Raw genomic sequence first — 21,298 nt, 5'->3', positions numbered from 1 at the left:
TCTCCTTCTTTAGAGAGAGCCAAAACCAGAGATTTTAGCTAAAACAAGAGCACTACTCTTGTTTTAGCACTACTTTTAAGATACTGTCCCTGTGTTTTTCGTGCGCTAGAAGGCTAAAGCGGATTACCAACATGCCCAAACTTATTCTTTCCAGAGCTTTAGCATAGCTAAAGGTTTAGCATGGCTTTAAACCTAAAGGCCTCTAGATAGAGCTAAATCTAGAGAGATTTAACGAAAACAAGGACTTTAGCAAAGCTAAAAATTCTGTTCAGTGCTCCTGGATCACCAGAACAGTGTCATGAGATTTGGTGACGAGTGCTGCTGTTAACATTTGCATCTTTCGCTATTTCCCTGTATGTCTATGCTGGTGCTTCCTATTGTTGAGCGTACTATGGGGAGTAGCTAAAGCTCTTCAGAAATAAATCCTTTTAGTGCATTTTATACTGCACTCGAACATACTTCAGTGCTTCTTTTTCACTAAAAGTGCGATGTCACTCGATGTCAAGGGGTTGCACAGCCGTGTAACTCTGACCACAGCTACGACTAAGTTGAATGTAGCTGAAAATTGACTTCTGTGTTTGAATTACAGACTGAATGGCACCTGCAAATGTGCTACACAGGGGAAAAAAAAAAAAGATTTCAGTGTAGTCTAATTTACAACCCAATGTTTGTCTTATGGAAACAGCACGACAACGGCATGGCTACTGCACCAACACAGTCTCTCACTGCAATATCATTATTTATTTATTTAGTGTTAATCATAGTGCTAACATACGGTACCCTCTCACAGTGTAATTAATACACTACAAAACAGTATAACACAAGAAAAGCTAGCGTTACCAAGGCTTTGGTGGCCGCTGGCTATAGACGCTCTAGAAATCGCAGCCACGGGAAGCTTCAGATCCGATGCGCTCTGAAATGCTACTTCCTGCAACAGACATAAAATACACAGAACCACTCAACTTCTAAAAGAATAGAAGAGGAGGAGAGAAGGAGAGCCCAAGGATTTGCCAGCAAGACATGAAGTACACACAGACCAGATAAAATTTAGCATGCAAAAGAAAGCAAAGCCTGCTAAAATTTAACCACAGACACCTATACCTTTGTTTGAACGCTATAAAAAGACAGGCCAATTTTTCTACCCAGCACAATGGTACGTAACCATAGCACACCTTCTCGTACTTTTGCTGTCAAAACAAAGCTGTGTCATGCAATACGCATACAGTGGAACCTCATTTGATAAGATCGCGTTGCGTGTGATTTCCCGGTGCCAACGTTTGCGATTGAGAACACAAAAGAAATAACCCAGTAGAGTTAAATTTTTTTTTTTTTACCACTTGATACGTTCTCGTAAACACACTTTTCAGCACCAACGTTCGGTACATCGCCAAAGCGCGATCGTATGGTACCTTTGCCGGCTATTAGATCCTGTGTAAATGAGAAAAGGCACGAGGCACGTGCGATAGGGCTCCCAGCCACAAGTTTGCTGCCAGACGTCAGCGCCACTCCTCCTGGTGAATAGCTGTGTCACCATCTATCAGAGCACCGGCAGAGCCAGGCCAGCCACTCAAGACAGTGCATTTTCAAATGTGTGCCTCACTGCTGTTTCGCAATGGCTGAAGTGGCCAAACAATGGCTGGGCCACCTAGGAGGACAGTATTGTTGCGTGGTGCAATGACCACAACAGCAACAAAAAGACCTGGGGCCTGCAGCCGCCTGTCAAGTTCTACTGATCTCCGGGTAAACAGTAGGAAAAGGAACACGGGCAGGCATGCATAAGCATCGTTCGCCTAATCAAGTAAATTGGCATGTCAATGTTGCCTTTTTACCTGAATGCTTGGTATTAATTGCAGTAGCGTTTGTTGCCTCGCCTCGTACCTCCGTCACGACAGTTTGCTAGTGACGACGAGGATACTGCAGCAGCTCTACTTTGATGTGCTTGTGAGGGGCGCATTGAGCGGCGAATGATTTGTGCGTGCGGCAGGGGGACGCTACCTCTTGGGACGACCGCACTAGCGTTTTCTCTGACGTGCATGCATGCACGCGGTGCATTTTTATTTCGGCAGAGCTGGGACTGATTGTTACGCTGCTACAGGCCCATATCTTGTTAACGCCAACTATAGCAATAAATTGTACGAATTTCAAAAAAGAAAGAAAAAAAATGTACACAGTGCAACGCATGTTCTCGCGGGGATCACGGGTGGAGCATTACAAAACTGGCTTTAATTAAAGTAGTGTTCCCCCAAAATTCACTTCTTGACCAGAATGCGCGCAACCTCACCTGCACAAAAGCCACAAGTGGGGGGAAGCAACGCATGCTTCCTTCCAGGATGCCAGCCAGCGCCCTCTGCAGTCCTTGGCACAGTTCCTCCCGCTGCCGGGAATGCGATGCCCCGTCTCGCCTCGATTCATGCAACACGGATGTGACGACACCAGAGAGCAACATCTGTGCAACTTGCTGGTCTTGCTAAAGAAAAAACAAGTAAACAAAATCACACCAGAAGACTGATCCATTCCAGGAAGCAAAAAGTTGCAAGAAGCTTTGTTTCAACTCAAAACTTAAACAATTTTCATGACCTTGAGTGCAAATGGTGTCCCGGTGCAGCACCAGTGTTGGACAGTGCACTTGATGCTGCACTGAGACTACCACAGTCGTACCACAGTAGCTGCTTGCAAGTTAGAAAAAACGAAACAAAAAAAGGAAGCAAAGTATGGAAGTGATACATGAATTGATTAGTGCAAATCTTGTGATCTAATAATGTCAACATCCATGGTTATATTGCGCTCAGTTTTACACAGACGATATTAAGGAAGGACAGGACGTGGACGGACGTTCACCAACTAGCCCCCTTCATTGCTTTACTAAATGTCAACATCCTCAGGCCCCTTCGAAGCGCAAGACAAAGGAATCAAATAGGATAGCAGCAAATTTTATGCCAACTTAACAGTGCAGTACAGTGGCCCCAAAGCAAGATCTCAACAACAAACGCTTCAAAATCTCCTAGGGGTGAACGCCGCAAGGAAACAAAAACCCAAAGAACTTTACCATTATTTGCAAATTAAATATATTTTTGCATCTACATATCACCAATAACTAAAGAAAACAAAGACGGTTGATTTTCACCAATACGAGCCCAAAAGTCCATCAAAGTGTAACACTACCATGACGAAGTTGGCAGCAGCCTGTTTGGCTATGGCTTTTCAAATGCCGGGTACTCAGAGCACTCATAGCAAACAAGGCAAAGAAGAGATTTAAATAAAATCCCCATCATCACCAGCCTCTTCTTATGTCAACTGCAGGACGAAGGCCTCTCCCAGCGATCTCCAATTACCCGTCTTGCACCAGCTGACTGCATCCTATCCCCCACAAATGTCCCCATTTCATCCTACCACTTAGTTCTCTCCAGTGTGTTTTCCCTTTCCTCGGCACCCACCCTGTATAACTCTAACAGACCACCTATGCATTAAGTGTCCCGCCCAACTCCAATTCATCCTCTTAATCTGATATAGAATATTGGCTGCCCCGTTTGCTCTGTAACTACACTGCTGTCTTCCTGTCACTGAATGTTAGGGCTATAAGCAAAAAGCCATAATTACTTCAAATTTTATCCTGGCAGGGCAAAAAACGAAATATACATATATTGCCGTGATTCATTTAAAGTTCCTTCTTGCACAGCTTTGCAACGTCAAATTGTTTACATAACATCGCACAGGTCTAACATGCGCTATGTAGGCTGTAACACGTTATTTCAGCTAAGACGCCCAGGCTGCGAAGAAACTCAAACTTTTTTTGGCGGCACTGTTGGCCGCCAAACATTTGTTTGCGAATGTACAGCCTCCCGCATTTTTAACTATGTTGCACGAGCGTCCATCATGCGTCATTTTAGTGCCTTAAAGTGGCAATAATCAACTAGACCGGCAGAAGTACTCTCAGGCAAACTAAGCACTCTGCTGTGCAAACATCATCTAACACGACTTTCCCTTCAGGACGACGCACGACAATATTAGAGTGTTCTCGCGCAATATAGTTAAAAATGCAGGAGGCTGTACATGTCTCTCACATGCCTTGGTTGGTTAAACATGCTGGAATCAATGCACTCATTATTACCTGGGCCAAAGCTTGCATGGGGGCTATCAAGGCCGCATGAGAGATCTGAATGTCTGGGAAGTCACCCATGCGGTAGCTTCGGTACAGCGTCACCTCCGCTTCACGACGAGCATGCCGCTCTTGTTTAAGTTTCTGCCAAGGAAAAATAGCACACGTTCAGACAAGCCAGTACACTATGAAGGGGTGCGTTCAAGTTAAAGATTGTAACACTGGGAAATGCCACCAATGACCTAATCGTGAAAGAGCCAAAGCTGGTTTATTAATGCTTTAACCCCTCATAGCCCTAGCTGTTTGTCCTGCCAGTTTGCACCACATGGCCGGAGCTTAATAACTTTTTTTACTGTTCATGAAACTTGAATGGGAAAGCTTACTAAGCCACCCAAGATAGCTGTAATGAGGCGCAGTGTTACTTAGAGGGCCTTTAGCTATCGGCCGGGGGAGGCTAACTTGCATACGTTTTAATGCGATAGCATTAAGGGGCCCATGTTGCAGAAAATCCATTGTCGGTGTCGGCATCAGCAGAGTTGTCCGTGAGCAGAAATTGCCGTATATATTTAGGTGTACGTATATGCCACGCCTTGATATATGACATGCGGTACATGCAGGTTATATTGCCATACCTTTCTATACCTTGTCTTACATTCTTGACAAAGTTATTTCTCGGAATTTTGAGAATGACAGCTCGCAAACAAATGTCATGAAACAGAACACCGACAGCGCATACCTTTGATGTCATATTTTCTCAGACTTACATATTAAAAGTGCGAAACAATAAGCAAAACCTGAACATGACGTAATTTTTTGGGGCAAGGCTGCACACGACCTCTGAGATCAGCCCACGCAAGTCGCCGCGTTTCTTCCAGAAAGCTCGCCTTCGTGCATAGCGTTCACCGCCAGCATTTCCTGGTAGACATTACAGTTACATACGCTGTAGTTGCCGGGAAGCGCGAGAAGCAGTCAGGGATCTTTGAATGCTATCGCTTTCTACTCTTAAAGGCGAAGCTTAAGCATCCTCCAAATATTTAAAGCAAGTTATGTATTCTTTTCTATTGCAGTATTGCTGGAGAGCGTGCGAGATGAGATGCATTTAAGTAAATACAACTAAGCGCGCAGTTCCTTAAAAAGACAACACTGCTAGAAAATGGCGAATGCTGGCCAGGCATGATAACCAGCTCTAGGCACAACATGTGGAGCGGGCTACAGAGAGCTGTCGGTCTTTTCCAATACGCCGGGCCTCTTCAAAACTACTTCACAAGTATGGAAGCCCTTAACGCATTGTCAAGCGCATGTCTGCAGTGAACTATGTCATTGAGCCAGTTGTGTCATCTTCGGATCTGTGCCGCTAGGGACAACATATCATGTCAACGCAGAGTGTCTCAAGACCTACCCCGACTTGCTCGTCGCGATGAGCTCTTAGGTCACCAAGAAGGCTCCCTCTTTGTTCCCGGACGCAATTGAAGTGAAGCTGACGAACGCTGGCCAAGCGTCAATGCCAGTGCTAGGCACAAAGTTGCCATTCGAGCAGGGACTCTGTGTGCTGTTCCTGACTGCTGTGTTAGCTCTACCAAAATCCTAGTAAATAAACCACTTTGTAGCTTCAATGATTGCTCTTCCTCTCGTATCTTTCCAATGTGTTACTAGCTTGTCCAATCACAACAGATGTACACACAAAAAGGAGCAGGGAAAGCCTTACCTTGCGAGTTTCCTTAAGGCGAACTTCCCTGCGCATGTGCTGAAGCCGGATCTGATCGTCGTCTCGCAAAAACCTTCGCTTCAGCAGCCGCAGGCTGTCAACTGCGTGAAAAAGTGGCTTCCGTCATATTCCGATACTGAAAACCTAAGCTTCTTTTAGATTTTGATCACGTAACAGTAGATGTGTACCTATCCATAGCAGGTGTTACAGGTTACAGATTTAAGTGAACCAGTGCGCCGTTCAAATTAACCGGTTAATTTCAGTGAGCTGAGCTGTTTCGAGCTGCTCACTGATGCGCGCCGTTTTGCCCGTCTCTAGGCCACAGCGCTCTCTGGTATGGTGCCGAAATGATGTTGATGTGGCTTCACCCTTCCAAGCGCCTTCTGCGTTTGGAGGTCATTCTGATCTCTGAGGCTCGTTGCTGTGCCAGGCCAACGTACGGCCATGACTGTATGACAAAAAAGTGGAAACCCTATGTGTTAACCGATACGTACGCAACAAGCTGATAGGGTTTATGTGGATACAAAACGCATTATGTTCAATGGCCACTGAGTCGGGGATTTTACTGCTTTTAAAATGAAACTACTGTTTAAGCAGGCACGTTTTAACAAGGTTTTACCGTACTACATATGAGACGGAGTATATACAGATCGGAAATGCATTCTTACCATTGTTCAAGAATTGTTGCTGTGCCCCCTTCAGTTGCTTGAGCACAATTCAGGGATGCCATTCTTACCTCGCTCAGTGGCAGTGTCCCCGTGCTTGGCAGTGGGGCCTGCTTTGCCAGGAGAGAGCTGCAAGATTGTTGCGGAGCGCTGTTGCTTCTGCTGCACAGGTAGGCTGGGCTCGTGAGTACTTTGCGTAAGCCAACTGTACGTGCTGGTCTCTGAAACACCGTAATGCACAAAATATGGCAATGGCATAGTAGAGCAGGTGAAAAGCGTAGGCAAAAGATTTTGTATCTGAAAATATTAATGCTCAGAATGTGGGAACGTCATTGAAACAATGTAAGTTCTCAGGAAGACGGAGGTTTAGTTTCAAGTGAGCAACCGGGTGAACAAACAGGGAATGCTGTTGCAGCAACATTCCTTGTTAAACTAGTTGATCACTCTATTGCTAGAACATGATATATACATGCAGAACTGGCACATGTGCACCAGATTTGTTGACCATTGTCATTATAATCACGAGTTTATTTAAGTACACCACAGAACGAAAGGATCCCCAGCAACCTCCGCATACCCCTGTCCTTCATCAGCCACTGACTTCACCTTCGGTCTGCTAACTACTTAATCTTGGCACACCACATAATCGTTCTCCTGTCCTTGGCTGCGCTTCCCTTCCCCTCAACACCAATTCCGCAACTCTGAACAAACTTCGTGCGGCAGAAATAAAGGCTTGTGGCATGATGGCAATTCTTCAGTGGCTTGGGCCACATGGAGCGAAAAAAGAGGCGAACGTCACTGTGTGTTTTCCGCCTCACTGCCAGTGTTGCCTGACTCGATGAATGTGTTTTTTGTATAACAATAGAACAATAAAAAACGGTTTTAATGAGAATCATTCTTTGCCTCTTTTTCTGTACTTTGTGGTAGGTGGGTAGGTAGGTTCCCGTCTCATCGGAAGTGATGCACCCCAAGCGTCAGTTTTTTTTTTCTTGAATATTATAAAACAAACACAATGGCTTACTTTCAGTTATGTAGAAGAGAAAAAATGACACAGATGATGGCAAATGCACTCTTAGCGTGGTTCTCACATTTCTATTCTCGTTTTCTATCTCCTACCTAGATTCGATCTGACGCGCATGCTTCCATGATAGCGCTGCTGTGTCAGGATAAAAGGCGGGGAAAAAGAAAACTTCTCTAAAAGTAGGACAGATAGCAGAAACATGCAATAGTGGTGGCCTTCAGCTTCAACGCAAATATACTTTAATGGAAAATGGCTGCGGTAGCGATGCACAAAGTTTGGGAACCACCCCTCCCATTTGCATATGTGCACTCTGTGCAGCCGTCACCATGTACATGAAGGGGCGAGTTCCGCAGGGTGCTAACAAAAAAACCCAGACTGAGCAAACCCAGAGAGATGAGAAAAACATGTTCCTAGGATTATACAACAGGGGGCCGGGACTACCCTGGAGCGCGCAAACTTCACGTTAGTGTGAACATCCAGACGGAGTGGCGAAATTAAGGGCACATTAGTGACACCGAAAGGGTTAAATACAAAGGTCAGAAGCCAAAGGCAGCACCTCCACGTACCTGGAGAAAATAACCGTCTCATGTTTCTAGCTGAAACAGCTGCTTCTATTTAAATAGCCTAAACAAAGAGAGAAAAAATGCAACGTATTGCGCTATGTCGATCTCTTGACGCTGCGTCCTAGATTTTTATTCCTATCGTGTCGCGGTATTCAAATTGCACTCGAGGGGCACTTTTAATTAGCCTTTGACGACAGAACGTTCCAGATCAATTGCATGTCAATTTTCTCAAGAGCCGAGGGCTACAATACGAATCAAGACTTCCGTAAATTTTTCGCATGCCTCAGACTTCATCTTCTGGTTTCTGAGAAAGCACGCGTAGCGATTTCCTCTATCGCGTGGTGCAACTTGCCTGGAGGGCCGACAGGCAGCACCGGGAAGGCGCACCATGTCCCTTTTCCCAGATTCCCTGTCGCTTCCGCGACACTGCAATACGTCAACTTTTGAGCCAGCTTGAACTGCTAGGCTATAGCCGCCCGTCCCGGTATTACCACCACCGCAACATACCCCCTGCAGCTGCTGCCTGCTGCGTCGGTGTGAACTGCAGTGTCGCCTGCGTGGCCCTCAGCTTTTGCGAAGTGGAGCCATCGGCAGTGGAGGACTGTGTGGACGACTGCGTCTGACTGAACGACAGGGTCTCCGCAAACAGGGGTGTCATTGCTGCGTGACGCCTCCGCCAGGACCCCGTCACTGTGTAGTCCTGCACATGACAAGAGTGAAACCGCAGTAAGAAGCAGGGCTAGTTAAGCTGGTTAGGGCGGGAGTTAGGGCGCTAAAATTTGTTTCTGTTGCTAGTATTTTTGAATTTGGAATGATGTTCCTGAGGACCGCCAATGAATAATTTTAGTACCATATTTCCTGGACCATAGTCGGCTTCAGTTAATTGTTCACAGGGGCAAATTTGAGCTTAAGAAAAAGTTCTTACCTTATAGTATAGCCTGCACTTGCTGTATAATTCTTAATAATTCACATGGACGAATTTCAGTTGAACCGACTTTTGTTAAGTTTTCCCGCAACTAGCCCGTTCAGTCAGTAAGCAAATAATTTAGTCTGAAGTACTAATACACAGGGTCCTCTATTAGGGTGTACAGACAATGTTTTGAAAGCTGCAAGTACCAATTGGAAATATTGTTCGTGCGCAGTGATAATCATTGCAGAGTTGGCTTCACTGTGTGCTAACACGGTAAAAGGTTGTAGGCATACTCTGCCATATTTTTTAAAATTGTGCCAATGACCTCAAAAATCTAAATTGTGTGTATTGTGTGTAGTCTTGCACACATAGGTAGTAGTGTGCATCAGGTCAAATTTTAAGTTTTAGGCATGTATACTCTGCAGACTATAATAATGAAAACACAGTAGTTTCTGCCTGAATAAATACAGCACGTTTGTGACGCACAGTGCAGAAAGGAAGAGACAAGGCAAAAAGGGAGACAAAACAAGCAATGCTTCGCTGCCAGCTAATATTCGCAGAATCTGTCACAAGCACCTACCAACTGGCTCGATTTTGTTAGTTGCTTGATTTTGACCATTGGCAAGATTGTTAGTCACTGAAATGTATTTTTCTGTGTCTCTTGTTTGTGCCAAGTAATGGTGAGGCAATCACCCAGTCAAGCTGCAGCTTAGCAGCTTTTTGTGCTTGTCCTAGCAATCTTCTGTTCTTGTAAAAAAATAAAAAATAATGCAGAAATAAATTGACTTGACTTCACTTTCGATATAATATCTATCACTTGGAGTTTCCAATATACTATACTGGTTGGTTTGCTCCAAATCTAAGCAACTTTCTCACTTTGATCAGTATTGGCATGACGACGACAACAACAACAACAACTACGACAACAACAACGGCTGCTTCTTTAAGAATGTGGTAAATTCACAAACTGACGTCCCACATGATTGAAAAAAATAAATTTCATAGTGGGATTTAACATTTTGAAGCTGTGCAGTGGGCTATATGTTGGGGAAAGCTCTAGATTAGTTTCGACTACTCTGGGATCTTTAAACTTAAAGTACCCAAAGCACGGCACGCGAGTGTTTTTTGCATACCACTACCATCAGAATGTGGCCACCATAGCAGGAAGTAGAATACACAAATTTATGCAAATTCTGGGATTTATTTCATGTGCCAAAACCATGACCTGATTAAGCAGCTTGCCGCTGTGGTAGTGGGCGACTCTGAATTAATTTGGACCACCTGGGGTTTTTCAGCATGCGCTCAAATCTAAGTACACAAGCAATGTTGCATTCCGCCTCTATCGAAACGCAGCCACTATGGCCGGGACCAAACCTGCCACCTCAAGCTAGGCAGCATAGTGCCGAAGCCACTCAGGCACCATGATGGGTGCTAGAATTATAACTGCAACACAAATATGGTAAAGTGACCGTATGGACTAGTATCTGGTTTTTATTCACCGGTTGCACGACAGTGCGACACTGGACACAGGAAACAAGGGCAACCGCTGTCAGCCCATGCATTTTTCCGTGCTTGTTCCAGGCATGCTTATTCTTGCTTGATGCTGGTGTGTAGTTTAGCCCTGTTGCACAAAGCCAGTAAACACAGCATCGTTGCAGTGTTCGTAACTTACAGATGCTGTTTGTTGGCAAATGAAAGTCTTTAATGATCACTGTCGTTTCACAAGCAGCGCCGCCTAGCAGAGCTCGAGCGTCCCACAACTCACCACGAAAGTGCAATCTGACAGGGGATGCTGGAAGACCTTTCGATCGTAGTCGGGACTGCGCGATGTCAGCTCCAGCAGCAGAAATGTGGCCGACGACAGGAACTGCTCTTCCATTTCGGGCAGGTACATGTCGCCGAGTAAGGCGATGAGGCGCTCCGTGGTGGCACGGGGAAGCTGCGTCTCTTGGCACCAGAAGTTTGCTACTGACAGCCTGAAACGGTTGCGTGAAAACAACAGAAGTGCTGGGCAAACTGTAATTTGCAGTAGTGTTAGTAATAGCAGCAGACGGAAGAAAGAAAGAAAGAACAAGGAAATGCCATTACCACTAACAGCAACCTTGCAAAGTTCTGTGTGATGCATGCAAACTCGCACAAGCGATAGTTGAGGATATGTTCCTCACAACCTGTTTGCCAGCAAGTTCACGTGGCAGCTGCAGCTGCACACTATGCGCACTGTCAGCTGTCACTGCTTTACGCTTGGCATTTTCCGTGCACATGAGCGCTTTACGTTGAGCCATGATGGAAGTACCATTGATGACTGCCACAGTGTCACAAAAAGGTTGTACAAGCCTATGACTTAAATAAAAAAAATTATTTGTACAAGTGATGACACACATTTTTGTGAGGCATGATAACTGTCCAATACCACCAGGATGATTGAAAATCAGCAACTGTGCACTACGTACTATAATTATAAATTGAAATCCAGATGGGAAATAATTTATAAGAATGGCTGTTGTGTGTACCACTGATCTCTACTTCAGGGGGAGGGATAGCACATCAAGCGCCCTCGATTGAAGCCACGGGAAGTAAGCTCCCTTTGCAGAAGGGTTGAAATCCGGGCCAGTTGGTACATAGTTGAAGGAAATAAACCACTCAAAAAACACAAAGGACAAGAGGAGAGGTTAACACCACAACGACAACACCAGTCGTCATGGTGTGAACCTCTCATGTTGTCCTTTGTGTTTTTTGACTGTTTTTTTTTCTTTCAACTAAGCTCCCTTGTGCTGGAAGTAGGCGCTTTGCTAACCTGCAGCAACCCTTTGCTTGCATGAAAGCGGGGCATCTTTTTTTCTTTTTTTTTCTTTCCCTAAGGTACCTGCCTACTGTGCCGTAAACTACCCAACAAGGCTGGAGATGTCCTTTAAGTGCTGGAATTGAGAAAACACTTAAGAAAAAAGAAAGTATTGCATAGGGGGTTGAGATTAATGTAAAGCCCTTATCAGACACTAAGTCACAACAACACTCCTTACAAACGTGGTAAACCACAAAGAGAAAATCGTTACGGATGCAATATTATTTGACTAAGTGCATTAGTAGGTGAAGTGTGCACCCTACTTCAGGGACAAGTCGTTGCACGATGCCACATTTTTACCGACTTCGCCTGCACCCGGCTCAATGAGCGGCACCCAGGAAAACACAGTACAGATCAGTGGCGTGTACTAATTACATGAAAATGACACATGCTAACTCTGTAGCCAGTTTCTTAACATGGAATAACCACAAATGTACATGTAGGAGTCCGAATTATGACACTTACAAATGGAGGCAAACCTTAAAGTGTAAAAATGCATCTGAGTTGTTTTCAACTACTAGCTTACATTTGGATTTACGCTGATTATAGATGGCTGCCAGCGCTTTGCAGAAATGTTCAAGTTCATTTGATATGCTCCATTTATACATTGCTAATTAGAGAAACAAGAGAGAAGACTAACACAGTAAGACATAGTCACACACACATGCAGATGGTATTGAACACGCATAAACACATAAAGGTTACGTACATACAGTTCACGGTCTACCAGAGGAGTTTACATGTTAATGCAGTGATGGCATGAAATCGTGTTACAACAAGGAATTGACCTACACATTGAAGAATGCACACACAAAGATCGCCAAGATACATATGTACCTATAACGGCGTAGTATATAGACAAGTCTTTGAATGTCGTCAGCACTGGAGAGCCCAATATAAGGCAAGCAGTGTGAAACCATCAGCCGGAAAGTCAGGCTATTCAAGACGTATAGTAATACATGGTGCGAATACCTTTCCTTTTTTTTAGCTATGCCAGAAAGCCTTACAGAGTTGTCAGAATGTGCACCTTACAGAACTTACTGTACTTAAAGGGCCCCTCACCAGGTTTGGCCATTTTAATCAAACAAGCATAGCTAGTGCGTGACATGCTGATGGTTGTCTCTGCAATGTATTACGCTGCTGCATGCCTGTGAAAAAAGCTGAAATTTTAAACCAAACGCCTTGTCTCTCGAAGAAGCCTGCTCCCAGCCAGAGAGTCATGGCGACACGCACAAGTACCTCTTTGCAGCGTGTGTTTCGGTACTCACCATGACTAATGATCGAATGTGGAAGGTGTAACGCTGCAAAAAAAGAAGCGAAAGGAATAAAAAAAAAAAGGAGGCGGGGCTTGACGCTGCGGTACGCCCCTCAGCTTCGGTGTGGGAGAAGGCCGGAAAGGAACACCGCTTAGGAATGCTACTAGAGGCCGAGGGAGAGAGCTGGCAGTAGCGCTCGCCTATTGGCGGCATGACAGCAGGACAGTTAATTTATTCTATCTCCTCCAATAATGAACCGATTTAAAGAAATATTCTTTTGGTAAAACACCCCTGAGAGATAGTGTTTTTACAACTTGCAGTGCATAACTGAAATTTGCAATGGGGTCTGTCGAGGGGCCCAAGAAAGGGACACTGATGAGAAACGCTAAATCTGTTTAGGATGATAACGTTTTCTTTGACAACTCTATTGTTTTCAATTTCGCTATAATAGGCTGACTATCAAAAGGGAAAAATGAAAGTCAGAGTTCCACTTTTCCTTTTTTTTTTTTGCTCGCACTGAAACCCCAAAGCCAGAGCACATCAGTGTGACGTAAAAAATTTCAAAGTGCATATTTTTTTTGTTAATTGGACCATGTTGGCTCGGTGAAAGTTTTCGAAACTCGCCAAGTTTGCTCCTTGGCTCTTATAACACACAAAATAGTCAATTTCTACCAATAAGGAATCGACTAGGCCCCAACGGACATCCTCAGATTCCATGATGCCACGGCTTGCTGGTGCGGGAACTTAAGCAGTGTTGCCATCTGTATTTTCTTTTTGAGCCTTCTCTCGCTTACTAGGAATCTTCTCATGGTAACAGTGGTTGTTTCTGGTTAACTAATACCACAGGCGAAATCACTTTTCTCTTTAGTGTCCCCATTAAGCACAATAGGCAAAGTTCTGCTAATGTTCACATTTCGATACAACGGCCTTGCTTTAAAAAAATGTGTGTATCTAGAAAGTAGGCTAGTGGTCTAGTAAACAGAATGGTACTTGCTATAAACCCCGTGTGCTTACGCGAGTCGAAAGCTTCACTCTGTGCACTTAGCCTTCTCCTGTGAGCTTAACTGTGGATACATACGTGCCATGTGCGAGTGCAAGGACTGGATAGGTTTTGTACAGGATTGCACGTGCAATCGCACAGGATTGGGAGATTAAACAGCTGTTCAATATGTACGAGTTCGTAAGCACCAACACATGAACAGGTCTGTGTTTTCTGTTTTGTTTTTCCGCAATCCTTTGTACAGAGCAGCAATACTGGCTTTTGTATGCTAACTGGGCATTCACTGTAACACACGAAGAACTTTCTTTCAGGGCTAGTTCGTTGTACTAATTATTGTCATAGTAGTGTGAATATACAACACACATAGACAGCACGTATATTTAGTTGTGTGTATGTGTTTTGTCATCGTCGTCATCGTCATCAGGTTATTTTTATGTCCACTGCAGGACGAAGGCCTCTCCCAGCCATCTCAAATTCCCCCTGTCTTGCGCTAGCTGAATCCAACTTGCGCTTGCGAATTTCCTCATTTCATCACCACACCAAATTTTCTGCCGTCCTCAACTGCGATACCCTTCCCTTGGCATGTGCTTTATAAATGCACTCTAATGACTGCAATCAGTGTTCTGTGTGACACTGAACAGGATAAAACACAAGCTCATACACTGTGAGCAGAACTAAACCGACTGCGTGCACATAAAAACCACGCCACATACCAAAGAGTGGTGCGAGGCACAGAGCTACCAGCAACACAGGACTGTGTGGAACTTTGTGTATGTATTTGACTACGGTCTTCACAACATAATGCTAGGCATATGAGATGATGGCTCACCTTAATGGCAAATCTGCGTCGCCTAGGCCCAGCAGCAGCACACGCCTTGCCTGTTTCATTAAATTTGCGGCATCTTTATCGGACCTGCACATAAATTTGCATGTTTCGCTCACAAAAGAAAGCAGTAAAATATACACACACATAGAAATGTGTTCTAAACTATCATGCACACACACACACAAAAAAAAAATCAAGCAAGGAAACGAATATGAGTTCACAATAGCCATCGTGCTCGTTCCTAACAACCACATAGCTTGTCATATAAGCATAAATTATACAATAAACTTGGTTGGCCATAGTTGATATTGGGCTATGTTATGAACCAATCAGTGGCTGCCTGGGGATCATGTTCACACATCCTGTGACTTGAATTTACCAGTGTTGAAGCAAACAAGTTCCTGTGCCAATGCATGCTACAAGAAAACAACTTACTTCTAACTAATATTCTTACTAACAGGCCAGCACATTGAAGACTGCAAAGCCTCCCCATGTAAAAAAAAAAAAAAAAAAGAGAGAGAGAGAGAAAAAGAATCCCATGCAAAATTTACTGACCTGTACTTTGTGTACAGGCGCATGCAGACATCGTACACCAGCTTCCTGCAAGAGGTGCTAGCATGACTTTGCAGTTTGCAGACAATGGGAAGCAGAATGTGCCAGTCGTCTTGGGTGGCGACCGTTGGAAGCTTGGCGCAGATCTCGAGCGACACCTTCTGCAGTGCTTCATCACTGCGTTTCCCAAAACACACATGATGAGAAGCGTGGAAGAGTGACATTGTGCATGTAGACGAGGCAGCAGAATGTGCCTTGGTTCGTGACACTGTGTCTGAAGATTTTTACAGCGAATGGCCGCCTCTTCCCCAACATTTTTGGTAACATGTTCTGTCTACTTTTTGCCTGTGCCTCGAACTTGCACCCATCTTTCCGAATTTCCATCTAAGCTCGTGAGCTTGCAGACTTTAGAAAAATGGCACCACCTACTCTGGAAGCCTACACCCCAACATTACTGGTACAGACTTGCTCGCATCGGAGACATCCTCCACTAAACTATACAGACAGACTTCCAGGCTGTGATTTTCCCTCATCCTTTCACTCTTAACGTGACATGTACAAATAGTAAAAAAAAAATATAGCAACCATTTTGGCTCCTCAAAGCAAAAAATTTTGGTATAGCTTACAGCATACAGTTTACTACAAAAATTACTGCAGGATACTCTGGAGCTTCAGTCGCTCAGACACCACGAGAATGGTGGGAAGTACTACATGGGTTCGTTCGATCTTTACGCTTGTGGCTTCAGATGTTCTTGTGGTGGTGTTTTCATACGTTTGATTTTTCCATATTTCCGAGCAGTCGTAGTTCACTAATGACAGCAAGGCAATAAATAAATCTCCGAGCACAGGAACAATCATTGTGGATTGCTGTGTTTACGATGCAATATTTTGCTGAAAATGATCGAACTGCGAAGTCACGAAGCCACTAAAGCATGAAGGACATAGTCTAGGCCAAATCCATGTAACTAACCACAATTTCCCATGCTAGCTAGACCGTCATACTTGCAACTACCACAGACACTAGCGGCAAGTTAACTCTAGTAATTTACGTGGGAATCCCTATGCTCAAGAGCAGTTCGCCTGGTTCACACTGAATGTTCCTGCGATCTTGAATGCACCCACACTAGAAAGAAGGTTGAGCATTCTACATGCACCTGTTCTTAAATCTTACAGCTTGCATTAAAAACAAGTGGCTTGATATCTCCCGCTGGAGTAGTGAGGGAAACAGTTGGACGTTCTTGGGTGATACAGTTGAACTTCGATATAAAGAAAATGGATGTAACAAATAATTGAATATAACCAAGTAAATAAAAATTGTCTCGCCACAATTACAGTTAAAAGATAGATATTTATAACGAATATGGATATAATGAAGCTATTCTTGCGTCAGATGTGAATTTGTTATAATGAGGTTCAACTGTAGAAATGCTGCAATGTGATGTGTGTGTTTATGTGTGCGTGTGTATACAAGGGTGTATGTGTTACATAAGCGTCAACCGGAAGACATACCCGTGAGCGAGCATGTCTATGAAACCGAGTCCCTCCAATTTCCGGACAGGTTGGTCCACCTGGGTGCAGGCCATGGAGATGACTTCCAAGATGGCAACCTTGAAGCTGGCCAGAGCTCGCGGCAGCTGTAGCATCATTGTTTCGGTAAACCTTTGTCGATAGGACGAGAGAGGGAAAAAATACAGGGAAGGAAATGGATGTTTGAAAGTGAAAAGAATACAAGGATGAATGCTCCCATCCTTAAAAGCTAGTTTCATGGTGAAACTGATGCAAAAGGACATGAACAAGCGAGCAGATGACACACGTCATGTTGTGAAGTGAATGCCTTCTCAGGCAGGTGCTGCTAAGCAAGACTTGCCTGCTCACATCATATGTCTACATCATTCATAGGTATATATACCTTCATGGGGTACTTAAGCCAAAGCCAGAAACAAAGTTTAATGAGTTCCAGTGAGTTGCCCGTTTACTCTTTGCTGGCTCGGCAGCTGCTGCGTATTCAACCAGGCCAAGCATGCCACTTTGCCTGGATCACTCCTTGCGTGGCGACACTGTAACACACATCCACTGGCAAATGATGGTCCCATTCCTTATTAGTAAAAGAAACCAGTGGGACAAATATTGGGAGTGCAAAGGAAGGTGCACAGGGAAGAAGCCATCATCCCGAACATCTAGACTAACCTAGCCTAATCAACTAGCCCAAGCAAGCACGTTACTGAACTTAAAGGCTAGGAAAAAAGTCGCAGTTTCGCCCAAGAGGCGAAGCACTGATTGTGATGGCAAATTAGTAGACAGCTATACGAACCAAGAATAGTAGTTTTACCGGGCATAAGAACTTCTAAACATTTGCTTACTGAATAAATTAACAAGCATGGTGTCACGTGCACACAAGCAAACATGCATACATCTCAGTCGATGGCCGCGCACGCTCACTGTCGAAATGCCGGAGTGAGGAAGCATGGCAGCAGCGGTGAGCAAATTGACCTTTGTGCTGCCTCTTGCTTCAATGTGAATTAAGTGGCAAGAACAGAGTGCACACGAAGCTACCAGCCTTCAGTGCACCTACACTCTGTCCCCATATCAGATCGCTTTCGAGATCTTTCGATTTCTTTCAATCGAGCCGCCATCATCAACTCACACTCGCATGCTTTCATTCACACACACAGCATATGGTGTGAGGCGACGACGTCATTGCCCTTGCACTTTACACGGAACACCACAGCGACGACAATGGCATAAATGCACCTGGAATGTCCATATAATTGCTATTGCAATAAAACTCTTTCCCAAAACTGAACTGATGAGTTCTTACTGTACGATGTTGCACTGATATTGCATTAACAAAATAACATAGGTGTACTGACATCAAGCAGATTCCAAAACGCCATCAGGTGTACAGCTTCAGTTCTATCGTGTCTTCTGGGAATAAATTAGAAGAGAACCAATAAACAGGGAAGATGTGCTGATATAATTGTAATCAAACCTACTTGAGGAACTGCGTGAACAACTGTGCATGGCAAGGTTGTGCATCGAAAGCAGTAGCACTGATGAAATAGTGATACAGTCTATGCTTGTTACAACGGACCCGCTTACAACAGACTTTAGGATATAATGGACCATATTTCAACCTTAGTTTTGTATGCCTATTTTATTATTGCAACGAAGTTCACGTTTAACGGCTCGAGCTACAACAGACTATCGGCTACAGTGGATGACATTAGTGGCAATTTTTGTCAAAATTGAGCGCATAAAATGGACTTTTGCCTTGTCGACACGGGCTGGCAACTGACTTGCGAGGGTCAGCCGACAATCGCGGCTCAATATTGTGCACGCGAGGGAGGGAGGAAAGTGGGGCAGAAGTGCGCCATATTTTGTATGCAAGGCACGGTGGGAGGTGAGGAACAGGGAGGTTCTACTTTAATGGCTGATGTTAACGGTGCATCCACGCGGGCGCCATATCTTGAAAGCGACCTGGGATGTGAACAAAGCGCCTATCCATGCGGGCCTCAACTTCAAAGCGATCTGAGATGTAGATAAAGTGCACCCAGTGCTGGTAGCTTCGTATGCGCTGTGCTTTCGATAGTTAGTTTGCGTTGAAGCAAGAGACAGCATGAAGGTCAATTTGCTCACTGTTGCTGCCGTGCTTCCTCACTCCAACATTTTGAATGCGGCTTTCCATGGTCATAGAGCGAGATGTGTTCATGTTTACCTAAGCGTGTGTGACAAGGTGCTCCTTAATTTAGTTAGTAAGCTAACGTTTGCAACTTTATATAGCCGATAAAGCTACTATACTTACTTCGCATAGCTGTCTACTAATTTGCTATCACAATTGATGCTCGACCTTTGGGCGAAACTGCAATTTTTTTGCTTGTTTGTTTTTTACTTTGGATGTTCGTCACCCACTGCTTGCAATAACGTTGTTACACATCGCGACCAAAGTTTCAGAAGCAAGGCGTTTCGGATATTACAGACTTTGGATAAAACGGACAATTTTTGTTGGATTATCAGAGTCTGTTGTAACGAGAGTCGACTGTATTTAAAACATGTACACATATTAAAGCATTTCTGATTGCACCTGTGCTACAAATTTGAATAACACAGAGCTTGGTATAACAGAATTCAATATAACGAAGTTCTGGACATAATCAAGCAAACTGCAGATTTTACTGAATACGATCTATTAAGGCTTAACTGTGTGTGTAGAAAGCTTTAGTAAAATAAGTTGGAAAGTTGACATCTGGGGAGCTTTCTCTTGGTGTCAGCACATCCTCATGCAGCGGGCTCACTTCTTTCACTGTATTAAACAATGTCCTTACATCAGGCATATTTATACAGGTGCTTTCCAAGTATGCTGTAGACATGAAATAGTTGATGTTCTTGCATGGTGCCCAGATTCCGCAAACTTGACAAAACTCACCGAAAAATTTAAAATGATTAACCAGCTCAGAAGCTGTATGCTTTTCACGATTCTGAAGCAAGAAATGTGACAAAACTGAATTTTCGCCGGGCAAAATGAGTTGGCGCTCGAAGAGTATCACACATCTTCAGCAAGCTGGAACAATTTCAAACACATCTGAATACAGCCTAGACACACAGATGAAACGTTTCTGGGTCCCATACACTTTTTGAAAAGCAGGAAACCCCAATAAATACAGCAATAGCATGAGCAAAAATTTAGAAAACTGCATCAACACCCATGCACACAACTGCACCATTCAATCTAGCAATCGCTTCAACATTTTTCAAGCAAACGTGGAACAGCAAAGTCGTACCTCTGTGCAAATGGCTCGTAGAAACGACAGATGTGGTGTAAGCACAGCACGTACTGGTCACGCTGGCACATCCTCAATATAGCATTCAGGTTAGACTCAACCGAGCTGCCAAATGTCGAATCAACGCCGACGCCTTCATTCATCTTGCGGAAGGTCAGCCCTATAACGTCTGCTACGGATGTGTACGACAATCGATACTTGGTAGCCAGGAGTTTTGGCAATCGTTCCAGAATTCTGGGGGAAAAGAAAGTTCAACAAGAGGCAATTTGTAGAATGTATTATTGCAGAATGTAGAATTCAACACAATTAGTAGAATGTATCTACAAATCACATTTTTCAAAATGTGAGGCTTTAGAACGAGAAGATGGTGCAAATGTAAAGGACAAGTGCCCTGTTTGAGAACTAAATTGTGACTGCAAATGTTTCCGGCTGTTTTTTTTTTTTTCTGTTACAGATGGCCCTGCAGACCCCAGGAAAGATACTAGTGTTTCTAGGTAAGACAATAGAAATGCCTATGCCCATGACCGTGCAATTTAAATGGCACAATAACAGCTGAAAAGTCACACACCGTATACCAGGGTTATCACGTATCTGTTTCCTCCCTACAATCTGCTTTCTGCAGTCAACGTCATATGGGTACATCCATATCTTGCTTTTAAAATCTTAGAAAAGAAGATATATTAGGCTTATTGCTGCTCATGTTCTTGCTAAAATTTCGCAGTATGATCTCAGTGGTGGGAATGCCCTTCAGAATTTTGGAGCGGCCATTGGAGCAGGCAAAATCTAATTTTGGAGCACCTACTGTTGTATTTGGAGCAGGTATAAAAGCCTTCCGCGAAAGCAGAAAAACGACATGTAGTTCTGTGTTCTCTTTAGTTCACATAATCATTTACTCATGCTAGCTAGGAGCAAAATAAGCGATTCACCGCAGTAAGCTACGACGGCAGCAGCGATCATACATTAAAGGGACACTAAAGTGAAAAATGATTTCTTCTGCATCAGTAAATTACCGTTCTACAACACCAAAAACACCACTCCTACAACGATAACACGTTTGGTAGGCCAGAAAAAACGCAAGAACGAAATA

General features: G+C 44.0%; 1 protein-coding gene across 1 annotated transcript in view; it reads right to left on the bottom strand.

Moving 5' to 3' along the window:
* The window catches only part of LOC126529470 (DNA-dependent protein kinase catalytic subunit-like), a 181,166-nt gene that overhangs the window by 57,387 nt on the left and 102,481 nt on the right, over positions 1 to 21,298 (bottom strand). Inside the window, exons 55-65 of the mRNA XM_072284110.1 lie at positions 20,212 to 20,445; positions 16,943 to 17,092; positions 15,437 to 15,610; positions 14,885 to 14,968; positions 10,726 to 10,936; positions 8,558 to 8,750; positions 6,538 to 6,687; positions 5,802 to 5,902; positions 4,109 to 4,240; positions 2,282 to 2,467; positions 841 to 928 (exon numbers count right to left, since the gene is read on the bottom strand). Coding sequence (XP_072140211.1) covers positions 841 to 928; positions 2,282 to 2,467; positions 4,109 to 4,240; positions 5,802 to 5,902; positions 6,538 to 6,687; positions 8,558 to 8,750; positions 10,726 to 10,936; positions 14,885 to 14,968; positions 15,437 to 15,610; positions 16,943 to 17,092; positions 20,212 to 20,445 — 1,703 coding nt within the window. The remainder of the gene's footprint in view (positions 1 to 840; positions 929 to 2,281; positions 2,468 to 4,108; positions 4,241 to 5,801; positions 5,903 to 6,537; positions 6,688 to 8,557; positions 8,751 to 10,725; positions 10,937 to 14,884; positions 14,969 to 15,436; positions 15,611 to 16,942; positions 17,093 to 20,211; positions 20,446 to 21,298) is intronic.

This window comes from Dermacentor andersoni, chromosome 8 (assembly GCF_023375885.2).
Source record: "Dermacentor andersoni chromosome 8, qqDerAnde1_hic_scaffold, whole genome shotgun sequence".
In the NCBI taxonomy this organism is placed as follows: domain Eukaryota; kingdom Metazoa; phylum Arthropoda; class Arachnida; order Ixodida; family Ixodidae; genus Dermacentor; species Dermacentor andersoni.
The sequence above is the reverse complement of the archived record's forward strand: the minus strand, read 5'-3'. Positions and strand labels throughout refer to the sequence as shown.